We start from the raw sequence: 27,814 nt of genomic DNA on the forward strand, positions 1-27,814 counted from the left end.
TGTCTAAACCTGCACCTGTAGAAAAGGTTCCTTATGAGACTCCCCTTGCCTCCCCTCCCCTCATTCCTCCTTCTTTCCTTCTTTTTACTTAAGGAGCTGGAATGGTTTCCACAGTTCATTCTGTTTCATTCAAAAGTAGACAAAGCACGTGGCTACCTATCCTATTGAAAATTTAAAGCCAGGTAATGCAAAACAAAGTATCTTCCCTCTTTATCATCATTTCACCACCAAAATGCCCAAATGATCTTCTGTTAAAATTGTCATTTGATGAGAATAGTGAGTCAAATCTTTAACTTTTTAACTTTTTTGTTTGTTTGTTTGTTTAGAAATTTAAGTGGAATGCAGAGCAAAAATCACCTGTCCTTACAGAAAGGAATCTACACTCACAACTCTCTAGAAGAGTGACATTTTAACAGAAATATATTTATATATTAAAGTGTAAGATGAACTGCAGGGGAGCAGTTTAAAATTTTATACTCTTTTCTGATACTTGCATATTATCTGGGTACCTCTACTTTTCATCACTACCTCCATTTCAAAGCAGATGTTTTTGGTCTTTTTTGTGTTTTAAACAAGTCCAAAACATTTTATTTCACTGGCTTGTTGCTGAAGAATAAAGATATGTATTTTTAATGTTCAGGGATTGTTAATTCTTGTAATTCTTTGCAGTAGTTCTTACTGCAAGCTGAATAATTTCCATCTACTATTTAGCTTTACCTGTTTCAAATATTTGTATTCTGTTAGTTGTTTTAATTTAATTTAAATTTCATCTTGAATGGAAAATTCAGTAGTGGGATTACTTCTGCCACTGACCATGTTTGATTCAAGCAGTTTTTTAACATATGGTATGTGCTGCATAGACAAAATGAGGTATGGTTCTGCCTGAGGTGGATGGCAGCTGGTGAATTTAACAGCTCTATACCAGATTACTCATCGTGTTTGGATTTGCTGCTAGGTATAAATGTGTTGCCTGTTTCTGAAATAGATGTTCTCTTATTTATAACCTTTTGAAATGATTTGCTACAGGATTTATAACAGATGGGTTTAGGAAACAAGATATTTATTCATATTTATCCCTATTTCTACTGTTATTTAACTTGTTGGATGGATCTTCCAGATGAGGAAGTTTATATTTTCTCAGTTTGGCATTCTGCTGTATTTCTCATAGCAGCTGTGCAGAAGAATAGCTATAAAAAGTATTCCAAAAGTTAAGAGGAGTTAAGTTTCATATAATCCTGCCTAAAAGTAACAGTAACCTGCTTTTTCAATTGCTATATTGCTCTGAGATATAGACTTAAAGTTGAGTTCAAATAGAAGATCTGTGGAGATCTGTGTCTAATGCTTTCGTTACCTTTTTGCTAATCATGAAAAAGGTCATTCAGATGGCAAAGTACTGTTTTCAATTTATTTTCAACTGTGTTTCAACAGGTCAAAATACAGTTTTTTTGCATTTCAGTTGCCTTGTAGTTTACCTAATTAAGTTTATTTAATTAATTGTCATATGATATGACTCATCTTCTCAGAAAGAATTGCCATTCAGTAAATAGCCAGATCATTTTGTCACCTGAATAGAAATTATCTGCAATTAACAAAGGAAGTAAAGGGAGACCAATCAAGTTGCAATAAACTTACTTCCCTACCATGTTGGAGAACAGAGAAACAGATAAGACATCTGCCATGAATTTTCTAAATTTCATACTAATTGAATACAGCCTATTCATATTTAAGTGAAATGTGACTGTATGATGCATTTCACTTTGCTCTGGGAAGTTTTCATGTCATAAATCAACCTGGCATGGGTTAATGATCTATTAAGAGTGGTGCAGCATGAAATAATATAGAAAGGTCTGTATATTTAAGTAAGGTTGCATTTGTTTGTGGCTGGAAATCACATTGTTTAGATGATAGCTGGCAGAGTTCTCTCTATCCTTTTCCATTTCATTCTGACTCTTGCAGGAAAGTATATATAGTGTGAATACTTTTGTTTTTAGTGTATTCATGCAACTATCACCTTCACTTGAGACACTGAGGATTTATAAAACTACATCAGCAGTGGTAATTGGTGTGTGACAGAAGAGATGAGATCATGCTTGGCACTGCTGTGCCATCTTTCAGTGGTAGAAATCTAATATCTATATCAAAGTGCAGTATTTTGCCTGCCTGCCTGCTGCTATCGCATATAGAAGTTTTCAGAAGAGGGTAAGGACACCAGAAGACATTAAGCTTTTTGCATTTTCTTCTTCCCTAACTGAAAGAATTCATTCTTCTTATTTATCACTATGCAAATCCTTTATATTAAAGAGAAAAGCTTGGTGCTGAGTGAAAGAAATAATTGATTTGTTCTGACACTTAGTAGCCCTTGAAAGAACACTCTAAAAAATCCAAAAGTCCTTAGCATTTGTACTTTGGCAAAATTCCACTAGCTGAGCTTACACTTGAATCTCCATGACAACTTAAGGTACCATAGAAATACATTTGTGATCTATGGGCTACAACGGCTCTGCAAATGGGGACAGAGCACATTAACCACCAGGCATTTATTAAGGCTGGTCAACAAAACTCTGGCTCCATTTTCAACTGCTCCAAGTCTTTTGGGTATGCCAGAGAGTGGTCAAAGCAGAAATATAGAAGTTCTGACACAGGATTCTTCTTCAAGGATAAACGTGAAAGATGGCTGCGTACCTGAAGTTTTAGTAAGTCATACTGTTACGTACTGGGCTCATTCCACTACAGTACCATGGATGTGCCTGCACTTATACTGTTTCTGTTACAGAAAAGCCAGGTATAGCAACTGCAGGAAGTGATTAAAGGGCCTATCTATTTATTTATTTTACTGCTGAACTCTAGGTTGGGAAATTTTTGAGAGGTTTAATATGTAAATTTCCTGAGTCCGTTATGTATGCTCAAATCAGTAGGAATTGTTTTCTTGTTTCAGTGGATTCTGAGTCTTCCCATGTGTCTTTGAAGATTAGTGTATGAAAAATAGTCTTTTGATATGTTGTTCCTTCCCTGTTTTTAAAAGGAGAAATTAGTAGTTTTTCTTTCAAGAAGAGTGTGGAAATCAATACAGTAATCCATCCACTTTTCTCTTTGCCTTCTTTACTCAAATGCTGCTTGCTTGTACCACTGAGTTATTACAGTTTGGATAAGTCCTCAATATTATTCAACAGCAAAACTACTTTACGTCCCATTCTTCGAATGTTACCATTGTCAATCAGCATAAATAGTCCCTTTTCTTCCTCACTCCTTTTCCTCTCTTCTCTTTACAGTGGCCCAAATTGAGCAGAAAATCTCCTCTCAGTCTTTCTTTATGCTCAAGGGTAAATGAACCAGGAACTTGTCATCTTTCTCACTATAGCTGTGTCCTATTAGCCCAACATACCCAGGCTTTACTTTTCTTTTCACCACCTTGGCTCTTCTATTCAGTGTGTGAATTCATGTTTGTTTGTTTGTTTGTTTGTTTGTTTTTTGAAGCAAATAACCAAATTACTCTTGTTTTTTTGATGAAATCTTAGTAAATCAGCAAGAGGTATGCTTTTCTTTTTTAAATGCTTTATGAGCAAACCCTTCTGCTATCACCCATGACAGAAAGAATCATAGCAGATTACATGTGTTTTTGTTGGCATAATTTGCTTTGTTTGCTGAATTCACAGAAGGTAGAGGGAAGGCGCATGCCATCACCTGATGTTACCCTTTACATAAGCAAGTAGACTAAAGTATTACAAATTTAGGAGAGCACTTTTCTATCTGATATAAACAAAAGGCATATCCTGAATCTCAGGCATTTAAGGAGAAATTAAAAAAAGAAAAAAAAAAAAAGAAAGAAAGAATTGTCTAGAGTAGAGAAAAGTCCTTATTAATGTAAGGTATTGAGCAGTCAGAGTCAGTGCTACCTCTCTTTATAGGTATCAAAGCTAAACAAAGGACTTTCCAGGAGGGATTTTCCAGGAGCTTCTGTAGGGTTTGAGTACCACTTAGAAGAGATGATTGAACAAGATATAATAAAGCAGAGATTCAAATTCTAGTGGGTTATAGTCCAATGTTGAGATGAAATTCAGACCAGATATTGAAACTTCATGTTTAAACATACCATAGAACAGAGAAGAGAGGTCAGGAAAGGAGCTGTTAATGAGTTCAGAGAACTGGAAATGGGGCGAGGGGGGGAAAGTAGGTTTCTTTTTTCTCAACTATGTAGGAGATAGTTTTGTTTGTTTGTTTGTTTGTTTGTAAGTATTCTCATAATTTTCCTGTATTGAAATTAGTCGTAGGCAATAGGGAAGAACAAGTACTTGGCAGTATTTTTTTTTTCTTTGTGCTTAAACTTCTGTTATAATGATAAATGAAGATTTGGCAGTTATCTTAATTGAAATTGACAGGGAAACTTTGAATATAAACCATATAAACCAAACCTTTTTTATTATTATTATTATTATTATTATTATTGTTTATCTCACATCTCTTTTTTTTTTTTCACCACACAGATTTATCCCACTTCTTTCTTTTAGGTCATCCAGGAATAAAAGAGAGATTTTATAAGTCAAAATATATAAGGCAGTTAGCTGTTTTTATTTATTGATTCTCTAAGACTTCTTTCACCTCTTATATAAAAAAAAAAAAAGCTTGTGCTTCCATGCTCTCAGAGATTATCTGCTTCAGTGTTTCAGAGCAACTGAAGGATAAAAATGTTGTTATAAGTGAAATTCAGATTAGAACAATTAGTCCAAGTATGAAAGATGGTTTAACATTCTCAGTGATTCTGAAACCAGAAAACAAGCAAACAAACAAACAAATAAAAGCAACAAACCAAATAAAAACACTATCACTAACAAAAGGGAATTTCTCATTTTCCATGAGACAGCACCAGTGTGAAGGACACTTATACCAGAGCTGCTCCTGATGATGATCTTGTGGAGATAGCTTCCCTCTGCCCTCTACTTCTGTTCCACTGTAGCTTGATACCTCTTCCCCAGTGCTTCTTTTGTATTCAACTTGCTGAAAGTTCTCCCTACTTGCCCACTTTGTTTTTAATTTTCTATATTTGATTTATCAAATATACAAAATGAGAATTAATTTTGAAGTATTGTCAATGTTAAAGATAGTATCTGATCTATAGATTATAGGTGTTTTAAGAATAGGTTCTATGAAGCTGCTTTTCAGATGAATCCAAAACAAGCACCTGCTTTGCCACATCCACTTGTGTCATTTTAAAATATCACAGATCTAGTGAGGGGCTTCATGAATCGCTTGTTATCCCTTACAACCTACCCATTCCTCATTTTTACTGACAAAAGCCATATTCTTCCACCTGAAGAATAAATCATAGAAGAAAGCAAACTATCTAAATGAGAAGGGAAGAGGAAGAGGAGACCCATGCACTTGTTTCAAAGTCCAACTGCACTCCTGCAAACTAGGGTTTGCAGCTGTAGTTTGCTGCGCTAACACGATACTAACGGCAGAGAAGAGAAGGAAATCAATTTCCCAGGCAACTCAGCAGTAACTAGCATGATGAAAATTTACTTCCTTCACTGTCTATGAGTGCACCTGATCATTAGAGCACACCATAAGATTAAGTCTTTTCACCATAAAGAAAATGACCATCCTAAACTTCCATTTGTTTATCCTTAATAAGAAATATCTGCATTAGTAGTAGGCCTAAGTTGTCATCCTTTCAAGTTCCTCTTATGGCTTCTGTGTCAGAGGCTACATCTTTGATTTATCGTTAGTCATAACTAGTAGTTCACAAACAACTTTGTTTCCTAAGAACCACATGTTACGGTCTGTGCCTGTTAACAAGATCTGAACTTCAGAGAAAAGAACTGCTGTTTCAGCCCAGACTTACAGTGTATGAGACTGGGTTTTCCTCTATTTACTCCATCAGCAACAGTATAATATCAAACCATGTTTCACAATGTATATGCTTTCATGTCTGTCTCTCAAGAATTCCTGTACTTCCTTCAACTATCTTCTAGCCCAGTATCACTGGAACCAGCAAAGCAATCCTACAAATAAGCAGTCATACTCCATGGAGTATGTCAAGGGTTATATCCTTTTTGAAAGTAATACTTCAGTTGGAACACTGGGGACTTCTTCTTCATATAAACATCTTAGAGGCAATTCTTGATCTGTGTTTGGTAAGACTGGAACTGAGCTTTATGCCTTAAAATGTGAACATGTATTGAAGACCAGCTGCTTGTGTCCAGATAAATATTGTCACTGCAATAGCACATTGAGATACTCAGTTTCAAGTCTCATAAGGAAGGCAGAGACGTTGCTGGGATTCCAGAACCTAGAAGACCATTTGGGGAAGACTCCATTATCTCATCATGTTAATTGACTCTTATTTCAAGCTAGGCAACTGAGTATTGTACCAAGTATCATTTTGATTGCTCAGAAGATAACTATGAAATTGCTGCAAGTGTACAATGAAAAAAAAAAAAAAAAAAAAAAAAAAGACTGCAGATGGGAATTTTAGGTTGTTTTACTGTCTCTTCCCTGATGGAAGCAGAGCTAAGAGTTACAGAATCCGGGTTCTTTACCAAAATGCGTGTTTCCGCCTGTTCTTCAGAGCTTTTTCCTCCATCGGGAAGAGGGATGAGTGTTGCCTAGAAGGCTTACAGGTTAACATATTTCCCCTTACCCTCTTTGAACCAGTCACAGAAATATTTTTACAGATAATAGGCAATTCCAGTTTAGAATGAAATACTCATCTTTATCGCTTAGCTCGCATAAGTAATCTTCATGACAAAATTCGTTCACAGTTGACTATCAACTGAAATTAGTTGCAGTTAAAGGTTATCAAATCTGTAATTTAAGCCCTATAAAATCTGTTGCTTTTTTATTTATTTATATATATTATTTTTTCAATGAGTCTGATCTAAAGACCGTGTAAGCCAACAGGAGAATTTCTGTCAGCTTCAACGAGCTTTGAATAAAGTTTCATACTCCGTGATGATATCTGAGGATGTTTTATTTAAGTACATGTAATTAAAAGATTACTAAAGTTTTCATTATCTGAAAATTGTCTGGATTATATAAAATTAGTTTGATCTCACAGTGGGGCTTCCTTAGTTAATTGAAGGTGTTAGGAAAAACAAAAACATGAGAACAAAAATCCCACTGATATTACTTGCTGTGGTTACAGTGCTATCTCTGCTTGTGGTAGCGATATTGGACTGACACTTGGTACAGTATCTACTTTCAATTAAAGTCACAGCAATATAACGTGCACCCCAGTGCACCTGGACTGGGGGAGCTGCTCTGAGCAAGTTATGATAACAGAATTCCCGTAGGATCATTGTGTTCAATGTGAACAACAAATCACAAGACCAGTTTAGAAAGCTGTCGCTGGAAGAAAATGTTTCTTGGATTTCATATGTGATCACAGTGCTTTTTACTGTAAAATCACATTTTTCTGTGGTAATTTTCCTCTCATCTTAACATGTTGATGTTAACATGATGAGTAATCTTCTACAACATTTCTTATCAGGTGACTGGAGTTCAGGTAGGAGGAATAAATTCACTGTGTTGGTCAAGATTTTCTACATGAGTGTCTTTGTCAGCTCCTGGTGACTCAGCATAACCTTTAGTACTCAGAGATGCTCCTGGGAAAGAAATTAATGTAATCCATCAAAAAATATTAGAGATCCTGCTAACTATTAGGATCGGAAAAGAATTGAAAAATCCCTTTGAAATATTTTGCAATATTTGTTTCATTTTATTTATTTATTTATTTATTTATATATATATTTTTTTTACAAATGTTTAACAATTAAACAAAGGATACCTTCATATGCATTTATTACTAGAAAAAGAGATCCATCTAGTGATGGATCGTGACATCTAGAAAGAGTGCAACAGAAAGCACTGTTACCATTTTGAACAACTAATGCTTAGCTACTGCTCATGCTTTTCTATCTCCATTTTCATTCTTACAGTAGAATACTGTTCTGTGCTGTAAAAACAGTTCTGAACATGATGTGATTAACCTTAGGGTCTCCCCATCCCCTCATCTCAAAGCCCACCTCATACATGGCCTATGCTTTCTATTCATGTTCAACCATCTGATTTCCATATCATCCCACTCACCCTCACCAGCCGCTATTAGCATAACAGAGCTCTAGTGTGACATTGATTGAAGCAAGCGCTTCCTGAATGCCATATCAAAGCATAATTTGCCAGAAATCAAATCTAATTTACTGTATACTATTTAAATTTCTCAAAAACAAACAAACAAACAAAAAAAACACAATAGAAGTGCACTAGGTCTATAATCTTAATTGTTTTGTTTGTTTGTTTGTTTGTGTTGTTGTTGTTGTTGTTTTTTCTCATATTTTTGTCTGTTATCCTGGAATTCAAGCAATACATTTCCTTTTAGTCTTTGATTTTCAAATGTCACCTAAGCAAGAGTTTCTCTACCCTGTTTATTCCAATGCCACTAATGTTACATCTGAAACAATAAAGGGTAATAGTTTGATAGGCGCAACACTCAGTTTGCAGCTGCATAACAGTTTTTTCAGCAGATTCTTCTAATCATCTTAATGTTTAGACTGAAATAAGCATTAACGTAGCTCATAGCTCTTTAACAGCTGAAGCATATCAAGCCTGCTGTTATTTCTCTAACTGTACCTTTTCAAACTGTTTTTAAAATTAAAACACACACACACACACAAAAAACTACTTTGAGAAAAGCAATAATGACTTGAATAAGGTTTTGTCCAATGTTCTACTAATGCTGAACTTTGAGCAAGTCATGTTCTTAGTCAACCTTTCTGCAAAATAGGAGTAGTAATATTTACCTTACAAACAGCATTAATGCATGCAGATAATGAGGGTTTTTTTTTTTTAGGAAAATTGAACTGCTTATTCAAGCCAAAAAAAAAGCCTTGTTGTCTCTGAACAGGGTCACATTGCATTCTCTGGGGATAATGGCAGTCCTACTGCTTTGGTACTTATACTTGACCAACATTTCTCCCGCAAGTATTAGCTGTTACTTTCAGTTGTCAATTCTCATTAGTCAAGTGAAATTTGATAGATAAAATTGGTATGGTGAAAACATTGTTTCAGTGATATAAAACATGTCATTTTTATCTGTCTGTAAACAGAATTATAGCTGATTATGACGACAAACTGGAGAAAAACATGAGTTTCTTTCATTATAGAACAACTTATTTGAATACATAAAAAATGTATGCAAGGTTTTATTTCTTTTAAAAATGAGGGTTTTCATGTTCTTTAAGAGTATACTGTTGAATAGTTTGGCTGGTGGCCTTGGTTTTATGTTCTAATTAATGCAGTGACCAATAAAAGCTAGCTCCCCTTGAGATTATGGGGTTATATTTAGATTAAAGCTCTGGTTCATTTATTTATTTTTGTAATGAATTTCACAGAATCACAGAATCACAGAATTATCTAGGTTGGAAGAGACCTCAAGATCATCGAGTCCAACCTTTGACCTAACACTAACAAGTCCTCCACTAAACCATATTGCTAAGTTCAACTTTTAATGTGTCACTTCTGCTGGCCCCTCCTTGCTGCCCTCTTGTCATGATCGGCATGTTGGCTGCTGACTCTGCTGATGTTGTAACCTCCTGTTTTTTGCAGAGATAGAGCATTTCTGGTGCTCGGGACGAGGCCACATGGCTGTCACCAAGTCTGAAAAAAATTGGGGACAGGTTCACTGTTGCCCTTGTCCAGTGTCTCAGACTAAAAAAAAAAAAAAATTTCTATTAATTATGGATGCAGAATAATACTAGAAAACAGATCTGTGTATAACTATATACTGTGGTTTACTGGTGCCTTCAGAAAGTGTAAACTTGTAGCTCTGATGCCACAGATCTCCAGTTCATCTAGAATGGTGAATGCTGGGGAGGATTTGGTGTGCGGCAGGGAGAGAATAGAGCAACAAGGTAAATCTACACCAATTGGATTATCTGGACTGAGTCACTGCCTAAATTCCTTCTTCTTTTTCCTATCTTTTTGCAAAATAAAGGTTTGTTTTTCTGCTTATAGAAAAGTGAGGAATGTTAAAAGTTAGGCTTAGGTCGGATTATAGGTAGAAATTAGGAGGTTTATATCTCATACCTGAATTTGGTCTTTGCTACAGCAACAAGTACTTTCCTATTATATCTACTCAGAGCTTTGAATTACTGACTTGCAGTACAGCCTTGTGTGTGAGAATGTTTCAGGTGAACCCTTAAACTTATATACCTGCATTTATCTGGTTATGTGTTTTGAAAGATAAGCTCACAGAAATGTCATGCCTTTCTTACGTCTGTTGAGCTGGTAGCACCATCCTTATAACATGCCTCCAGTGGACTAAGCATGCCTAAAAAGTGATGCTAGGTATTGATCATGCTTAGGTATGATCTGTGGGAGGGACTCCTGACAACATGTTTTTAGCCTCGTGATAGAAACATTGTGGTCTGGAGGCTACCTATAATGTAGCGCAGACTCGTGCATAGATCCTGTTGAATGTATATGTAACACCTGAAGAAGTTAGAGGTTTTCTGCTTTCCGCTCTGCCTGAGGTTGCTATTGATTCCATATTAATATCCTGAGCAGTGAACTTCTCTGGCTGAGCAGCAAGCACTGAACAAATTCAGTGACCTTTATTAAGTGGGTGGTCAGAACTGTAGAGACACCTTAGTGCACCGTATGCCTACAGGAATGGAAGTTTCTAATTCACGACTAAAAGATCTTTCTCTCCCTTCCCATATGATTGAATGAACAAATGCACATACTGTTTACCACATTAGTGCTTTCCAACACCTGTAGGGATTGTATTACAGATATGGTAGGTAAAGCAAGGTAAGAGAAAACCAAGGAACACGCTACAGTCCAGTGCTTTAGGAATAGGACAGGCTGAGTTCAGATCCTAGAGTATGTGTCGCAATACATATGCACTTACAGATGCCTCAAAAGATATGGGTCTAAATGGGCAGCAGCAGAGCACCTAGCCCTTCATCCCTGTGCTTTCAGAAGACTGATGTCTGCTGAGGCCCTGGAAAGAGGCTTGTCTCTCAAGAAAAGCCAAAACTTGTGCTCAGGAATACGAGACAGAAGGAAGATTCCTCCTTCAGTGCTCACCCTCTGCCTTCTAAATCAAGAGTGATGCATGTTTATTAAGTGCTTTACAGTTCTTGTTTTAAGAGTACATTATGCTAGTGCTATTTGACTTGTGATCTTTAGAATCCACGAGAAGTACAAAGCGTATTTCAAAAAGATCAGATCTGCATACATTTCTATGCTGTTAGCATATCTGCATCTGTGCTGTCAGCAGGTGTAATCGGAAGCTGAGTCTTGATTGCTCTTCGTGCCTAATTAAATAGTTTGTAATTATAATGGTGAAAATATGGTTTTCTAAAACACTTAAATTCTGTTTACCTAAAAGCTTAGTAGTTCCTAAACCATCGCTCTCCACAACCACCAGAGCAATAGTGGAATGAGGAGAAAAAATAACATTTTTTTTTTTTTTTTAATTTTACCTCCTTCTTCAGCCTGTCCCAAAAGTCAGCTAGTCTTTTGCAAAGAACAAGTGGGGATGCTGATTATCTTTTTTAAATATGCCAAACAGTATAGTTACAATTCCATTGAATTCCAATGTTGAACCAAGACTGAAGGGTTTGCATATCAAACAAGAAAACTTAATTTATTACATCATGCTGAGCATAGTTACTGAAGTTTTTTTTTTTATCTCATTTTCCACCATTGCTTCTTCCCCACTTTCCTTCTGCACATTACCGCCTTTTTTCTCCCTTTGAGCTCACACCAAGCATTGACTGTTCTACATCAACACTCCTAAACAAGTTAAACTACACCTCTCCTTTTGAAATTGTTCAGTTCTGAATGCTGTTAATGCTATCTACTTGAACACAAAGCCAGTCCTGACTCTTTTGGTATTTTAACTCCAATTTCTCCTTATCTTCCTTTCCTTTCCTCTTCCTGAGCTCCTGGAATACCTGTTCCTTCTTACTGCTTTCTGCAGCCCACTAACTTTTCAACTCTTCAACTCTTGCTTCTTTCTTTTCTTTACATAAGCCAAAATCCAGATCTGCCAAGTCTGTGATGTTTCAGCAAACCTTTTCACAGCAAGTCTTTCCACCCACTCCCTTCTTAACCACATTGCCCCTAAGAGAAGTTGAGGGAACTCCTGAACTTGTCTCTCTGCTGTCATCTAGAGCTTCTTCTCCTTTCTCAGTCATTGTTGAAAGTCTAGATAGTCAGACTGAAACAAATAGTCTGTATACCACGATTCATCCTATGCAACACGTGATAGCTCCAGCAGAATAATAAGCTTTGTGCAGTGTAGAGTGTATGAGAGTGCTGGTACCTGTCCAGATGAAAGGTAGAATACATCTAAACCAGCATCAAAAACACTGGACTATTGTTCCTTAGCATTTCTTGTCATCTGAGTTTACGCTAATGTGTATAATGTTTTTGTTGTTGTTGTTTGCTTGTTTGTTTTTTTAGCAACTGGGTATATTAATTCTGTCTAATTAGTATATCTGCTGTTATGTCTGCTGGCATAAAACAAATCTCTGTTAATTTGTCTTTTTCCTTCAATATTCCTCATCTCCCCTTGCAAAATACCCTAATTTTACACAATGTTTTTTTCTTACATTGTAGCTCCTCCACAGTTTGTGGTGAGACCACGAGATCAAATTGTAGCCCAGGGTCGAACAGTGACTTTTCCTTGTGAAACGAAAGGAAATCCCCAACCAGCTGTTTTTTGGCAAAAAGAAGGAAGCCAGGTAAGTTATAAGCACCTTATAAGTGTTTCAAGCCTTTCTAAATAGTCATACATCTTACTTTTCAAAGAAAGACATCTTAATTTTCATTCTTCTAATCTTTTGCAAGAATTTGTTTTTTAAAAAGTCATTATCCCTTATCAACATCATGTTGCTGTTTTTTTGCTTTTTCTTTTTCTTTTAATATTAACATTGTAAAGAACTCAAAGTCCATTTAAGTTGCTGAAACTTATGCTAGCTGCTGTATAAAGGTGTAAAAAGCAACAGTATATACCTTAAATGCATCATTCTAAAGCACCGAACAAACAGGTGGGTGAGACAAACAGTATATAAAAAAGCTATGGCTCAATTTTTAACTAATCAGAGTCAGTAATTGCAATTCATAACCTGTCTAGACATGATCAAGTGGATATGTATCTAGCAAGCTTATTTGCATTGGCATATTCTCACAGTGCATACAGATATAGGTTTTGAACACTCAGCTGCTTTCTTCAGTAGAATTATCTCAGGAAATTTCTGAATCTGTTTTGGAAATATTTCCCTGAATCCTTACTGTCATTTTGTGAAAGCAAAATTTCTGATGTAAACAATAATGTTGCCATCAGCTAATACTGATTCAGTGTTTGAATGCCTTGCCATAACTTTTTTTTTTTTTTTTTTTTTTTTTTTTTTTTTTGTGTGTGTGTGTGCTGCTTTTGCAACATTGGTACCATGTTACAACAGAAGTCAAGCATCCTTGCTTTCAACTGCAGTTCCTATGAGTATGTTAACTTTGGACATTGTAAAACCTAATGCCAAATTCTCCTTTGTTCCTGAAGAAAGATTAAAAGGGAGAAATGGATGTCCAAGGACAGTGTCTTCTGCAGCTTTGTGATGAAACTTGTCTGGCCTGCATCTGTCTATGTAGCTACACTGTGTGTCCTTGTCCCTTGGCTAAATTTTTTTTTTTTAGAGCACTGTGCTACTTTTTCCCCATACAGTGATATACGAATTAACTCAAGTATCCACAATGTGCTGTGCAATGCAGATGTGCCTGTAATCTAATCTGGAGGCACTGTGTAACAGCTCAAAGTGTGAGAAAAGAACTGAACCACAGATCTCCCACTCTGCCCCACCCGCTGCCGTTTCATCATTTTACCAGGTCTGACAGCGTTTGGTGCGAGGTTGCAACTTACAAAGTATAACACTATTACTTTATAATAGTGTTATTGTTACACTTATATGAATGTAAGCTTAGTCTTCAGTGTACTTCCTTCAACATATTAATTAGAGAACTTCAAATCTAGTCACCATGCATCATGTGGTATTAAGCTTCTGGAAGAGCACAGTATTTTGTGTCTCAATAAGATGAACATTGTTCTAAGGGAAAAGTAAAACAGCATCTTGAAATTAAAGTAGGAAGTACTGATGTGCTTGCAAACATTTCAAAAACCTGCCTTGTAGAGCATTTTAATAACATGGTAATGTTTATGTAAAGTGAGCTTATAGTGTCACACTCGAATCTAATAAAGTGGACATCCATCATGCTGTAATAAAGAGAAGAGCTTCTAATTAAAGCAGGACATCATTTGCAGGATTAAAGTCATTTAGCGTAATTGAAAAGTGTTAATACTCTATTTTATCCTCTTCCATTGGTATCACTTCAAGGGTAAAAACATTTTAAGGTGAAAATGCATCTTGTGTCTTTAATTGAATGTTATTACCTACTGATTGTACCATGTTGAAGCTGTTTAATTACAAACCTGGAAAATTAATTACCATATTGAGAACCAGATCCCTGAGGGTTAGAACGTTCTTTTTTGGCAAATAAATGCAACATAAAAATTGATACCTACATGGTTTATTATCGAACCTTGAAACATAGCTCAATGTGATTCATTATACCCTTATGTTAATCTTAATTGAGCATCAGTGAAGTAACACAGGTTAGTGTTACCATCTCAACACAGAACTTGCTAGAATTTGCAATGAGATGCCCTAGAATAGGTGAGCTTCCACATACTGCATTTCTTCATTAAAATATGGAGGACTGTGTTTTGGCCAAATTAAGCACTATCCATTGAACTTGCTTTAATTTGCACCTTTGCATGACTGGCTACAAGTTGTTACCTGGATTTACAGTCTTACTTCTGCTTTTACTCAAGGAACCGTTTGCAGCACCACTGTTAGTGTTTAAAGTAATGTTATGTAGTCATGTTAGCCCACTCCAATAATTGTAGGGTATTTTTCATTCTGAATCTATTTCTCAACCTTGTTTTTTCTGAGCACTACCAGCTGGAAAGGAGGGGACCTGTTTCCTCCTGCGTAATTTCTTGTGCCAACTTATGCATGAATGTCTGGTCCTCAGTACTTGGTAGCCTTTAACCAGGAGTTTAACATCCACCCGCCAATGAAATACTCCAAGGCAGGACATCTGTAATCATTGAAGTCTCTGAATTAAATTCATCCTTGAGATAAATCCAGAAAAAAATAATATTACATTGGAGGTGACTTTTGCCCCACTGTTTGCAACCCGACATGCAACCATTGTGCCCAGATGAGTAAACCAGCAGCTTATTAAAACCAGTGAAAATGTAAAAGCATTAAAATAGTGGACTGTATTGTAATGCAGGACAAATTATAGTCCATCATTACCTGGTCCTTGAAAGAAGGAGTAATAATCAGCTCTTACTGAAGTGTAAAATATTGTCTGGAAAAAATATTTAATGCCCTACTCTATGCTTCTAGGTTTATTTTTAGCCCATATAGATTAGCTTAAAATTTAGTAGTGAGCCATTAATTGAAAACACAGCAGAGGTATACAGAGCCACAGTAAAGACTGAAAGCTTATCAGGGTTTGGGGATATTCCTGAGACAAAAATGTGTATTTTTTATACAGGCTTGTTGAGTTGATAATATAGACAGACCTGATGTGCCTGGAATTTATCCATTCATTACTACTGTTTAATTTGTCTCCTCTGTTCCCCTCTCTGTCTCATTGGGCCATCCTGCTAACCTTTCTGTTCATATTGCCTCTCTTTCTTTTCCTGTTCTTTATTCACATCTAGAGTTGTCTTAGACAGTATAACTTTTTCCTTGAAAACACAGCCCTCACCACTAAAACCTTTTAAGTCATTTTATCTGTATTATTGATTCATTCAGTCCTTCATCATATTCAATGACCGCTACATTAATTTTAGTTATTCTTACTGACATCTCTCTTTTCTCCAGTCCAGCCCAAAGGCAAAAGCAAATCTCCCTGCTCTGTGCTAACTGATGTCTTATGTGTTATAAAATTATTTTTTTCTTTCTTATGATTTCCACGTTAGATTTATACCCTTCCTCTTTACCCTCGAGGCTCCATGTAGCTTTTCTGCTTTGGTATATTTCAGTTATAATTTCCTTTTACTTCTCCTTTAAGCTCTTGTGCTATGCCAGCTTCTCCTACTTTATGACCTGTTTGTATCTTCCTCCTACCTTTACTTCTGTGCTGTACTTACTTTCTCCTTCACCCAGATCATATTCACGGCCAAAAAATAGCCCTATGTTCCCCCAAATCTCCAGAATTCAATTCTTCTATTTTTCTAATATTTACTGTAGTTGTATTCCCGTCTTTGACAGCTAACCAAGTATATTATTAAAATTTTTAATTCAGAATGAAGTTAAATGTTTAACAAATACAGATCAGTCAAAAGTGATTGTTGGAAAATTTCTTGGTGCCTAAATCCCTAGCCAGAACACACCTTTGAATGCTATGAAAGGGCTGTTTCTAATTTAAACTGCAAGTTGCCCAAGGCAGGAAAAAATTGTCTCTGTATGTTCATAAATTCATAACCACACTTTTTATAGAGAGAAATTTTAAGGAAAAATTATCATATCTTTAGCTGAGAGAAAGGTGGCTCTATTATGATTCTATATCTAGAACTGATGTGAGATAAATTGTCTTTGCAGAATCTGCTCTTCCCAAACCAGCCTCTCCAACCCAACAGCAGGTATTCAGTATCACCAACTGGAGACCTCACTATTACCAACATTCAACGGTCTGATGCGGGCTACTACATTTGTCAAGCACTGACGGTTGCTGGAAGCATTTTAGCAAAGGCTCAGCTGGAGGTCACTGATGGTGAGCTATAGAAATTCCTTTTTTTTTTTGTAAGACTGTATCTTAATGTAATATAAATAAAGGCATGTGAGATCACAAAATTCATACAAATAAATAGATAAGTTTCTAAAAAAAAAAACAAACAAAAAACAAACAAACAAAAAAACAACACCGTGAAAAGGGGTCTCTGCACAATTCTCTACAGTGTCAAAAGGGCACTGAAGTCCAGTTTGCCTTTTACATGCTCTTAATAGTACTTAATAGCCCAAACAAAGGACAAAGCAGCTTAGAATACAGTTGGTGAGAAACAAAACTGCTCGGTTCACTAGAGCTAAAGTAGGACTGCAAAAAATGTTGTGAAGAGTGAATAGTTATGTGATTAAAGCAATGGACTGGGGTGCAGAAAAAGAAGTCTCGATTCCCATCTCAGTCCCAGCCTTCAGTATTACCTTAGGCAACTTGTTTGGGAGTGTATCCGTAGCTCAATTTAAATCAACATAGTTGCCTTCAATTGCTGTAGTACTGGTAGTTTAGAACAGCTACAGCATGTAGCCTTTTAGTCCATGTGTGAAAAAGACACCAAGATATTTCCCTACTTCGGAGCTGTGTTCTCAGTATGTTTAGGTGTGAAGAGAGCTGTATAAATACATAAGCAAAGAAGAGTTGGCAGGAAATAAAAAGCACTACATGATCTGACTTGATTCTTTCCTTTTTCAGAATTTTGGGCTTGAATGTTATCATGCCTTGAAGTTTACCGTACCCTCTATACAAATAGCAATCCTTTTCTTATATCAGGAATCCCACCAATACCCCTCTTCATCCTGTTGTGAATAGAAGGCAGTTTGCATTCTTTAATGTTAGTAAAGACAACAAGAGAATTCCTCTTACACTAGGAGATCGTGGCATTCCCCTGCATCATTATTCCTTATCTTAACTGACTCATTAAATATCTCCTGACAGACTTTGATGAATTTTTGCCATTAAAACTGTTGTTATATGCAGAGGTCTACTTTTACGGTCCCCTCAGAGACCTGCCTGCACCATGAAAGTTTGAAAAGATGTCTAATTCTGAATAATCTGGCTTTTCACAAGAGCATATTCATCACAAGTGACAGGCAGAGAGGTTCAGGCACGTTACAGAGGTTTGAGCATTAATTTGATGCCTTTTCTTTGTTTTCCAAAAGCTGTCTATATTTTTATGACAAGGGGAGATAATTTCTGCCTTATCCTTGCATCTTTACAAGCATATTGCTTTTTGGTAAAGCAGTTTCTGGAGACTAAAGGCTAACCTTCGCTCTGCAATCTCTTTAAGTCTTTTCTGTCATGGTCTATGACAAAATGATGCATTTTCATTCAGTTCAAATTTAAATGTAGATTAAAAGGTCGTTTACAATTAATGGAAAGGCAGTATTTTTTAATATCTGTTCGTAGCGCAGCCAGATTCAGTGCCACAACTGTGATTGGAATAAATAGAATACACAAACAATGGCTAAGAGGGCATTGAGCTGTTAATGGTTGCACCTGCTGATGCTGTACTTTTTACTGCAACAGGGGCCGAGAGGATAAAATCAGGTTCAAGGATATCAGTGATGAGAAATTCTTCCTCTTGACAGACAAGTCCCATGGTCCATCTTTATCTGTTTCTTAGGGGGAGGAACAATCCTGATTGACTGCACTGGAATTTTCACTAGTTTATTTAACAAGTCAACAGAAAGCTCATAAAGATGTCCCTGCTAAAATGCAAACTCAACGACAATCAGTCTTGATTAAAGGTGGTGTGCATTCCACATTGCTGAGGAAAAGCATGAGCTGGTGGCTCTGCTGCTGAAGGAATGCAAGGCCTGTGTTCTTCAAACACATTCCAGAACCTACTGTCAGCATGATCATTATGAAATAATAGAAGGTTGCTTTATAGAAATACCATTTCATCCTCAAGTCAAAGGGCAGGTGAGGTCAGGAGAAAAGTGCCAAAACAATGCTGTGGGACTGAAATTGTATAAATAAATGTCCCATTAGATCACAGACATTTTTTAATTGCTTTCAGCTAGGAAGTTAACCATCAGTGTCTAACTAATCTGTTTTAGTTGATGCTGAGCAGAAGTTATGGAAGCTAATGATTTTTATCAGTAGGGAAATCTAATTTCATGGTTTTAAAAATTTGATAAAAGATAAATGCTGTGCATTCTAGCTATATACTTAAGCATTAGTGTCCCAGTTTTTGGCTGGTGATTTCAGTTTTACTTCACAGCCCTGAATTTTTCTGTTTGGTTAATGATTTAATAATAGTGGCGAACCATCTTTTTCATTTTCAACACATTTTTGTTTGATCCAGGGTAATTTAGATCCAATTGAAGTTCCAATACAGAATGAAAACATATGTCATGTGCAGAAAAACAAGTGCTTAATTATACCATATATAGCAGTGTTTCAGTTGTTACAGTTTTGCACTTACACGTCTTTACTGGAAATATTTTTAACTCAAGTGTTCACATGAGAAGAGATTACTAGCTGTGATGAAATGTGCTGAGTTGAGTGATAATTTTGCTGATTATGGACGGTGCTAAGAGCCCTCGGTGTATTTGAAATTCAAATCTTGTGTTTTCTTGAAAGGCTATCATATAATCCACTGTCTAATGCACATCTGGAAAAGCAAAATCATTTACAAAATTGAGACAATCTTAGCAGTCTTTTCAAACTCCAGAAGTGAATATGCAGCTCAGAGTCTTAAAGTGACAGATCATGCAAATAAAACAAATGCTTCCATCTAACCATGTCTGTATACAAGATAAGAGTAATTTACATTTTAAAATTTACTCCATAGATTTATCCATCATACACAGAATATTTTGGATAAGTTCTCAACACTATAGGTGTGTTGAATATTCTGGAGTATGTCTCTCAAATCCCCTTGGAAGAAAGCAGGAATGAGTGATTTAATAACAGTCACAGTTCAGCTATCTGCAAATCTTGCCACCTTCATTCTTAACCCAGATCTAAATACATATAAAATATTTTATAGCAAGCGCGACAGTTTGAAACAGGAGAGATTCAGAACAACTATGAAGCTCTTCTGCAAAAAAGACAGAGGAAGGAATGACCTCTGCTTTTCCACCTTCCAGGAGAGTACACTACCCTATCATACTAGTGTTCATCATAAGAATTTTGTGAGTTGTGTCTCATTTTCCTTGTTAATTTGCCAGGAAGGGTTCTCAAAATGTTGATTTTGGAAGTGCCAAAGTAAAGTTAAGAATTCATTTTGTCATTCTATTTTTTTAATTTCCTGTCGTAATTTGACAAAATTCCACCCAAATTTAAATATGATTTTAGTTCATCCAAATTGCATCAGTATTTTCATACTTTAGTCATATGAAATATTCTGTGGAATATATGTAGAAATTTAATGCTAGGAGAGAACAAAAAAAAAAAAAAAAAAAGAAGTGGCATAAAAGAAACTAACAAACACCTCTATCTTTCTGTGGGCATTTTTATGTTATTGCATTATTCCTCAGAATGCTTATACTATATTTTTAAACCTCTAACTGAGTTTTGTATCCTTACTATAGATGAGACCTATGTAGTAGGAATACAAGCACATATACACACATTTGAGAGAAGATTTACAAGTCAGAGTTGTGAAGACAATATAGTCGTTCACAGATCAGTGGAAACCCTAAGTGTTCATTTAACCTTTAGCCTTAGTGTCATGGAAACCTGTAGTGGTCTTTCACCCATAACAGCCTTGAAAATGAAGATTCCTTCTGGCCAGGAGACTTTCAATTACATTATTGATCAAAGCTATTTAAAGGATTATGAGCTCCTCATTTGGGCTGTAAAAAGAATCTAATTACATGCCAAAGAACAATATCTGTAATGCAGTAGGTTTTGAAAATACCTACATTAATATACATATGACAGGCAATTAGCTGCAGGAAATAACTACAATGGAATAGTTAGCAAAATAGTTCTTCCCCCCCCCCCCCCCCCCCCCCATTTTTTTTTTGGTAGCTTGAAAACTGGGAGTTGCTTTTCTCTGAATCTAAATGAAAACGCACACAACTGAATTTTCATTTAAATATACTACTAGCGTAGCTGCAAAATGAGTCTCAGCATAAGCTGAGATCAATTTTTGTTTCACCAGGTGACTGAACTATGTAGTCATAAGGAACCTTAATGAGATCAAAAATCTTACATCAAGGTGAAAATATGATTTATTTATTTTTTTAATATAGTATTTCTTGTCCTATCTTCCTATCTCTGAATTTAGCTGGTGGTATCTTAGAATTTCTAAAATAGATTTCAAGTTCTTTCATTAATAAAAAAATCTGTATTGGTGTTCTATTTTCAGTTTCAGTTTCAATAAATGTGGTAAACTCACCCTCCAAGGTGTTACTAGTACTAATGATTCTATCCTTTGTATATTTTGTTAACAAAATTAAGGTAGTTAGCTTTTTTTTTTTTTTTTTCCCAACAATTTCAGAAAGGAAAAAAATATATTTTTTTAAATTTTTATTTTTTAAATTTAAGTATAAAGTGAACCACCAACATATCACTAATATTTTTTGTTTATTAAATAGCATAATGAATATGCTTTGGAACTGTGGAAGGTTCCAGAGGCTTGCATCTTAAAGAGCTCAAATACAACAGAAACTTACTGCTTCAGAATAGGTTATTTTCATCTCATTGTCAGAGTCAGGTATTGTGTATGAAATATAATGACCCAGATTCTCAGCTGGAATAAAAGATTAAAACTCAGTCAACATCAGTGGAAGCCGTCTAATTTTTACACTGTCTAAGAAGCTAATCCTGTCTATTACAATATTTAATGTCATATGTAGAATTGTTAGGTTGTTCAAAGATTAAAAACAACAGCAGTGTTGTAGGCAAATACATAAAAATGAATTCTTGATTCTGTTATACTGATTTTATGAAGGAGTTATAGCCTTTTTTAATTCAAATATTCCACGTTCATTTTATATAAACACTTTATTTAGGAACAAAGAGTTATATTTTGCTGCCTAACAGATGGCTCTGAGAATAGGTTCAAAAGCAGAATTATTTATGAAAAATTGTTCTTTCAAGAAAAATGAGCATGAGCATTATACCTCATCTTCAAGATATCCCACTGGTCATGGAATGAGGCTTACATGCAGCCATGCACTCGCTCACTGGTTACAGAATCCTTTATGAAGCATTTCAAGCATGCAAATGTAAGTTATTAGGGAAAAAAAATAGCAAAGTTCATTGCTTTACAATGTATGAGATGATTTGATAAATAAGTTGTTAAATAGCTTGTTTGAACTTTTCTCCACTAGGCAGTTTTTAGATTGCACTGAGTATTTCTAATCTTGTTTGATATTTTTGCTGAGGAATGCTCTCAAGTTGAACAAGAATGGGGAATACGGTTTGTGCCCATGCTAGAATGGCTATGGTGCTTCACTTTGAACTTTAACAGATTTTCTCTTTTATGCCTTAAATCAGGTAAACAATTAAGCAGATTTTGATGTGACATTTAAACGCATGTTTTTTTTTAAAACATTTAAATGCTGAAGTGCTAACATTAAGTCCTAAAATGGAAGAAATAAGAAATATAACTCTTTTCCTTTCTGAATCAAGGTCTTAATTTACATCTCCTCTCCATCAAATGAATGTGATGATCTTTGCTTACAGAAGTTTATATATATAGGTGTTCTCTCACAGTGGCAAAATAAGTCTTACAAAGATGCTTTTGAAATATACCAGTCAATCAGTAAGGTGTATCTGTATCTGCAAAACTAATGTTTGTAGCCATTTTGAGGCTAACATAACCCAATCTGTTAAAATTGGTAGTGTCAAGCAATGGACTGACTGCAGTGCCCTATTGTCAAAGCCATGAATGCTAATACGTGCGTTGCTGTTTAGTCTTGACAGATAGACCTCCACCCATCATCCTCCAGGGGCCTGTCAATCAGACGCTGGCAGTGGATGGGACAGCTCTGCTGAAGTGCAAGGCTACTGGCGACCCGCTTCCCGTTATCAGCTGGTTAAAAGAAGGCTTCACCTTCCTGGGCAGAGACCCTCGAACGTCCATACAGGATCAGGGGACACTTCAGATTAAAACTCTGCGGGTGAGTGGCAATAACAAAGCAACTACTGCAAATAATATGGAGCTGGTAGTGTGAGCCTCAAGCAGCTCTGCTATCTTGCTGTCTGCTGTGTTCAAAATGAATGTTGTTGTCTCATCTACTGTGAAACTATCATCAGGTCCAAATCCTATTCATTCTTTGACATTATGCTAGTGAAGGGAAAAAAGAGGGACCAAACTAACATCTGATACCACTATTAAAAATCACTTAAAAATGTAAGTGATGTTAAAAATCGTATGTAAGTTGCAATAAAACATGAGTTGCAGGTGGATAGACATGTAATAGTCCTGTTTATCTTTTCAGTCAGTTTTAAGGTGAAGCCATTGGTCTGTTGACTGTGTTAAAACTTAGAGCAGTTCATTTTCAACACCTGGTCATTATTTTCTAAGGAGTTTTTGTACTAGCAAGGGATTCTGGATTTCATCAGGGGTTTGGCCATGCTTTTTTTCCATCAGTGAGTCTTGGCAGTCTTGAGCTGGGCTGATTTATTCCAATGTTACGCTTGCTGCAGATGTTTCGTAAAGCTGCGGATAAGAGCAGACAACTTATACTGTAACATACATGCACTTATATTCAGAGGGATTTCTGTTCAAAATGAAATGCCTATCATAATATTTGCATTCTGACACATAAGATATAATACAGTATCTTAAAGGTACAAAGAAATTTTGCAATATTCCAGATTGTATAATGCCAGACTTAGTTGGTAAGTGCTCTATCACTAATCTTTGCATGTGTTTTTTTTTTTTTTGATTTGTTTTTTAACTTTAGATAAAAATGCATATTTGTTTTTTTGTATTTGAACAAGTATGTGTATAGAAAAATACTAAGGTAAACGTAATTATTTGTTAAGAACTTACAGACAATTTCAGCAGTCCTTTAATTTAATCAGCAGTAATTCCTGCACAAAGCTTTTTCATCAAAAAAATAAATAAATAAATAAATAAATGTCAAGAAACATAGCTATTAGGGGCAAGATATAAACAGCAGTTTTGTTTTATGGTACCATCTCATCAGTGATTGTAGATGGATTGCTAATTTCCTTGGAACAAAATGGAATTTATTAAAAAATTTATGCTACCTTTCCTTGAGTAAACAATTTATCCTTCCTCCCTGGGCTGAAGGCAGGTTTAGGCCATGAAGGTTAATGCATTTTTCCTGTACGACTGGATTAAGGAGTGCACTTGAATACTCAAGATTCCCCAGTAGTATTAGAAAGCAGCAATTAAAGGTGGAAGCTTAGTGATTTCAAACAAAATTTGAGGCATCAATGATGGGCTGCTGTGGAACATCCATGAGGCAGAAGCTCCTGGGATACTTGTCTGCATGCAGCTATGCAAACATCGAAATAGGCTCTGAATTGTGCCAGCGCATTCATCTTGCTGGTAGATGCACAAGGTCTGTAAATGAAACAAAAAAAAAATGCTTACAAGGGGAGTGGAAAATAGTATTAGTAGAGAGTGTGGTTTTGAAAGACATTATGCTTTTATTGATCCTTAAGTGGCTAATTCACTAGTAACTGGTTTTCCTTAAAGGCTCGGAAGGACATTTCTTACAAACCCCTTAATTGCAGTAATGTTTACTGCTCAAGTCAGACTTACCAGCAAAAACCACACATCACCTTAAAAAAAAAAAAAAAAAAAAGATTTTCTCTTGTAGGTTGAAATTTTAATGTATTAATTGTGTTTAACTTCACTCTCAGAGTCACTTCCCAGCAGGAACTGACAACACTTCCTAAGCAAAATAATAATAAATAAATAAATAAATAAATAAAAATCCCACAAAATATGCCCAAGTATACTTATATATGTATGCAAAACAAATGAGTATCACCTCCATGTCCTAGTCCTCAGCCTTCTTCTCCCCTTACAATTAATAATCATTATTGCAATCATAAAAGATATCAAGACATAGGTAAAGATGAGCCACTACTATTTAAGCCTTTGAGACCATCCTCTTCTGCTGTGTAATTAATCTCTCTTTCTATGTGTAAATCACGAGTCTGCAGCAACCACAGTGACCCATGGGCCACAGACATAAATATGAACATAGAGATTTTTCTGATGAGCTAGTCTTCCAGGTTGCCCTGGAAGACAACTGAAAACACACAATATGTCACACACTCAGTAGTACCCTTTTAGACAGGTCAACAGTGGAGCATCTTCCTTCTGCTTTGTAGAAGTGTACCATGCCAGATGTAGCCATCTGCATAAGAAAACTGCTTATTATACAGAATAGCAATGATTTTCCATTGACCTTCCCTGTTGTTGTTTTTTTTTTTTCCTCCCTCATAACATAAAAAGTATAAATAATTGAATTATCAATACACTATGTCTGTGTCTAATCCATCCACAGTCTGGAAGTTAGATAATTTACCATAACTTGCAGAGGCAGCATATCTCCGGCTTGCTTATATGTCAAGTTTGCCTTCTGCAAGTTACTCTGTTGTGTATACCACATACTTCATTGGGTTTGCCATACGCCATCTGTCACAGTGGTACACAAATGAAGTTAAGAACCACAGCACTGAGAAATATTCTCCATCATCACATAATGAAAAATTATAGATTTAATAAAAGCTTGGAAGGAGCAAGATAAAATACAATACTTCAGAATGCTGTAAGACTCTCTCCTTTGGAAAAGCTCTCTTTTCAAGAGTCTTTCTCATTTTGTTAGCAATGCCTGTATATTTGGGGTCCATGAGCCATTGTCAGAGGGGTTAAATTATTCCTTGTTTTTCATGGTAAAAGCGTCCCCTACAATACAAGTTATGCTCATTTAGATAATTAAATTGGCATTACCCAGTTGCTTCCTGCCCCTAAGAATGGTACACTGCAAATCCAGTCTGTCAGAAGAAATCACCAACAGAATTCTAACATGAAAAAGTTAAAGATCAATTAAATTACATATCAACAAGTAATCTGAAGAGCATCACTCTTATTTACCTTTACATTCTTTTTGAAGGGTTGGGTATAAGCACATTTGTCATAGTTCCAATCTGCATTTAGCAGACCACCCATTACAATTCCTTAAAGTCCAATAAAGCTTCTTGGATGCTGTCCTACTTCCGTCAAGTCATCTGGTGGTGAATATAATTCTTCTCCATTATCACTAGAGTCAGCATTCTCCCTCTTCTGCTTTTATCTTGACATTACCACACTTTTATACATAGTGGTAGGACAGCTCTTCTGTATATTCTGTGCTTTGTAAAGTTGTGGTCTTCCATCCATCTCTGTTGTTTTCTCTAATTCCTGTCACAGAAATCTGTATTTTAAATCTTGGTAAGGAATAGCAAAATACTTGGCAAATTTTTCAATAGAACAACGAGATCAATATTGACAATATAATTTAAAAGCTGTTCCCAAATTGAATTTGGAATATATGAACTGACAAAGGAATCACAATAATTTTGTACAAATCCAGAGTCTTTTGCTGCCAAACTTTAGTTCTCTAAAATTAAGCCACCATTAAATAATTATTTGAAAATGTCCTCTAGCCTGTTGTAAAATATAGGCTAAGTCATTCTTACCAAGAAGCACTTAGAAAAATAAAACTTGAGTAAACTCTGTCATCTGATTCCGAAAAACTAAAACTGCCCTTAAATGTTCTTTATGTCTAGCTGTCTGATACTGGAACTTACACTTGCGTTGCTACAAGTTCAAGTGGGGAGACATCATGGAGTGCTGTGCTGGAGGTGACAGGTAAGACATGTCCTGGGGCCATTTTTCAGATGTCACAAAATGAAAACATAGACTATGTCAGAGCAATCTGAGTCAAATACTCAATTCTAGAAATTCTGGGTTTGAGATAGAAAAGGTTTTAAGTAGGAAGGCTGGCTTTCTTCACATGCCTTAGATTTCATTGTGATTATCTCTGAACACCCATTGACATTGCAATAATTTGTCTCCAGTGACAGTGGTATGTTATAGTTCTTCCAAACAGGTGCATTAGTAAACTCTAGATTCACCCTGTGATTGGCTTGAGCAAGAAGACTAATGCCTACACAGAGTGCACCCTGTGAGCACCAGAATTGATCTGGACATAGGAACATTCACAGTCTTTCTAGTAGAGGACGTTTTGGTATTTTATGTAAATTTTAGCAAATATGTTTTTTTATTATTATTTTTTTATTCTCTCTCTCTATATATATCTAGTTATATATATATCAATTTATGTATATATATATATAAACATTTGAGTTTTGTGGCTTTTCTGTCCTTTAGTGAGTACCAGAAGTATGACAGTTCTTCATCCTTAAATACATGTATATCTGATAATGCAATTATTGACTTAGTTCTTTGCAAATTAAGAATATTGTTTATGCTGATTTTGCAAGTATTTGGCATGTTTTTTCTTTCTAACCTTCTACTTTGGTCAGATTTATACAGTAGAGGATAAAAAGTAAATGTTTTGCATTTGCCCCTTACAGAGTCAGGTGGAGCAACAGTCAGTAAAAATTACGACATAAACGACCTCCCTGGGCCACCATCCAAACCTCAAGTCACTGATGTCACTAAGAACAGTGTCACCCTGTCCTGGCAACCAGGGACCCCTGGAAGCCTACCAGCTAGTGCATATATCATTGAGGCTTTTAGGTATGTGAATTATTCTACTTTTAGTCTCTTTCCTTTATAATTTTGCTTAAATCCTAGTACCAGCTGTTCTGCTGGTACTGTGGTGTTCTTTTGGACTCTACATGTATTATTAAAAGTTTATTAAAAGACTTAACTCCTGTGGAAGGCATTGATTCTTATTCTATAAGGCATTTTCATTTGTTTGTTTGTTTGTTTTAAGTTATCACATTTATTTAAAGTGATTAAGTAGAGAACCATCTATCTTTTTCCTAAGGTCAACAGACATATAAT

At 35.7% G+C, this 27,814-nt stretch overlaps 1 protein-coding gene across 7 annotated transcripts in view; it reads left to right on the forward strand.

Annotated features, from left to right (window-relative positions):
* The window catches only part of ROBO2 (roundabout guidance receptor 2), an 897,160-nt gene that overhangs the window by 777,049 nt on the left and 92,297 nt on the right, over window positions 1–27,814 (forward strand). For all 7 annotated transcript variants that reach the window (XM_084538901.1, XM_084538898.1, XM_084538899.1 and 4 more), the window contains 5 exons: window positions 12,625–12,749; window positions 16,677–16,848; window positions 22,726–22,931; window positions 26,569–26,650; window positions 27,379–27,544. In XM_084538901.1, the coding sequence (XP_084395027.1) occupies window positions 12,625–12,749; window positions 16,677–16,848; window positions 22,726–22,931; window positions 26,569–26,650; window positions 27,379–27,544 (751 nt within the window). The remainder of the gene's footprint in view (window positions 1–12,624; window positions 12,750–16,676; window positions 16,849–22,725; window positions 22,932–26,568; window positions 26,651–27,378; window positions 27,545–27,814) is intronic.

Source organism: Aythya ferina, assembly GCF_964211825.1.
Source record: "Aythya ferina genome assembly, chromosome: 1".
Taxonomy (NCBI): Eukaryota; Metazoa; Chordata; class Aves; order Anseriformes; family Anatidae; genus Aythya; species Aythya ferina.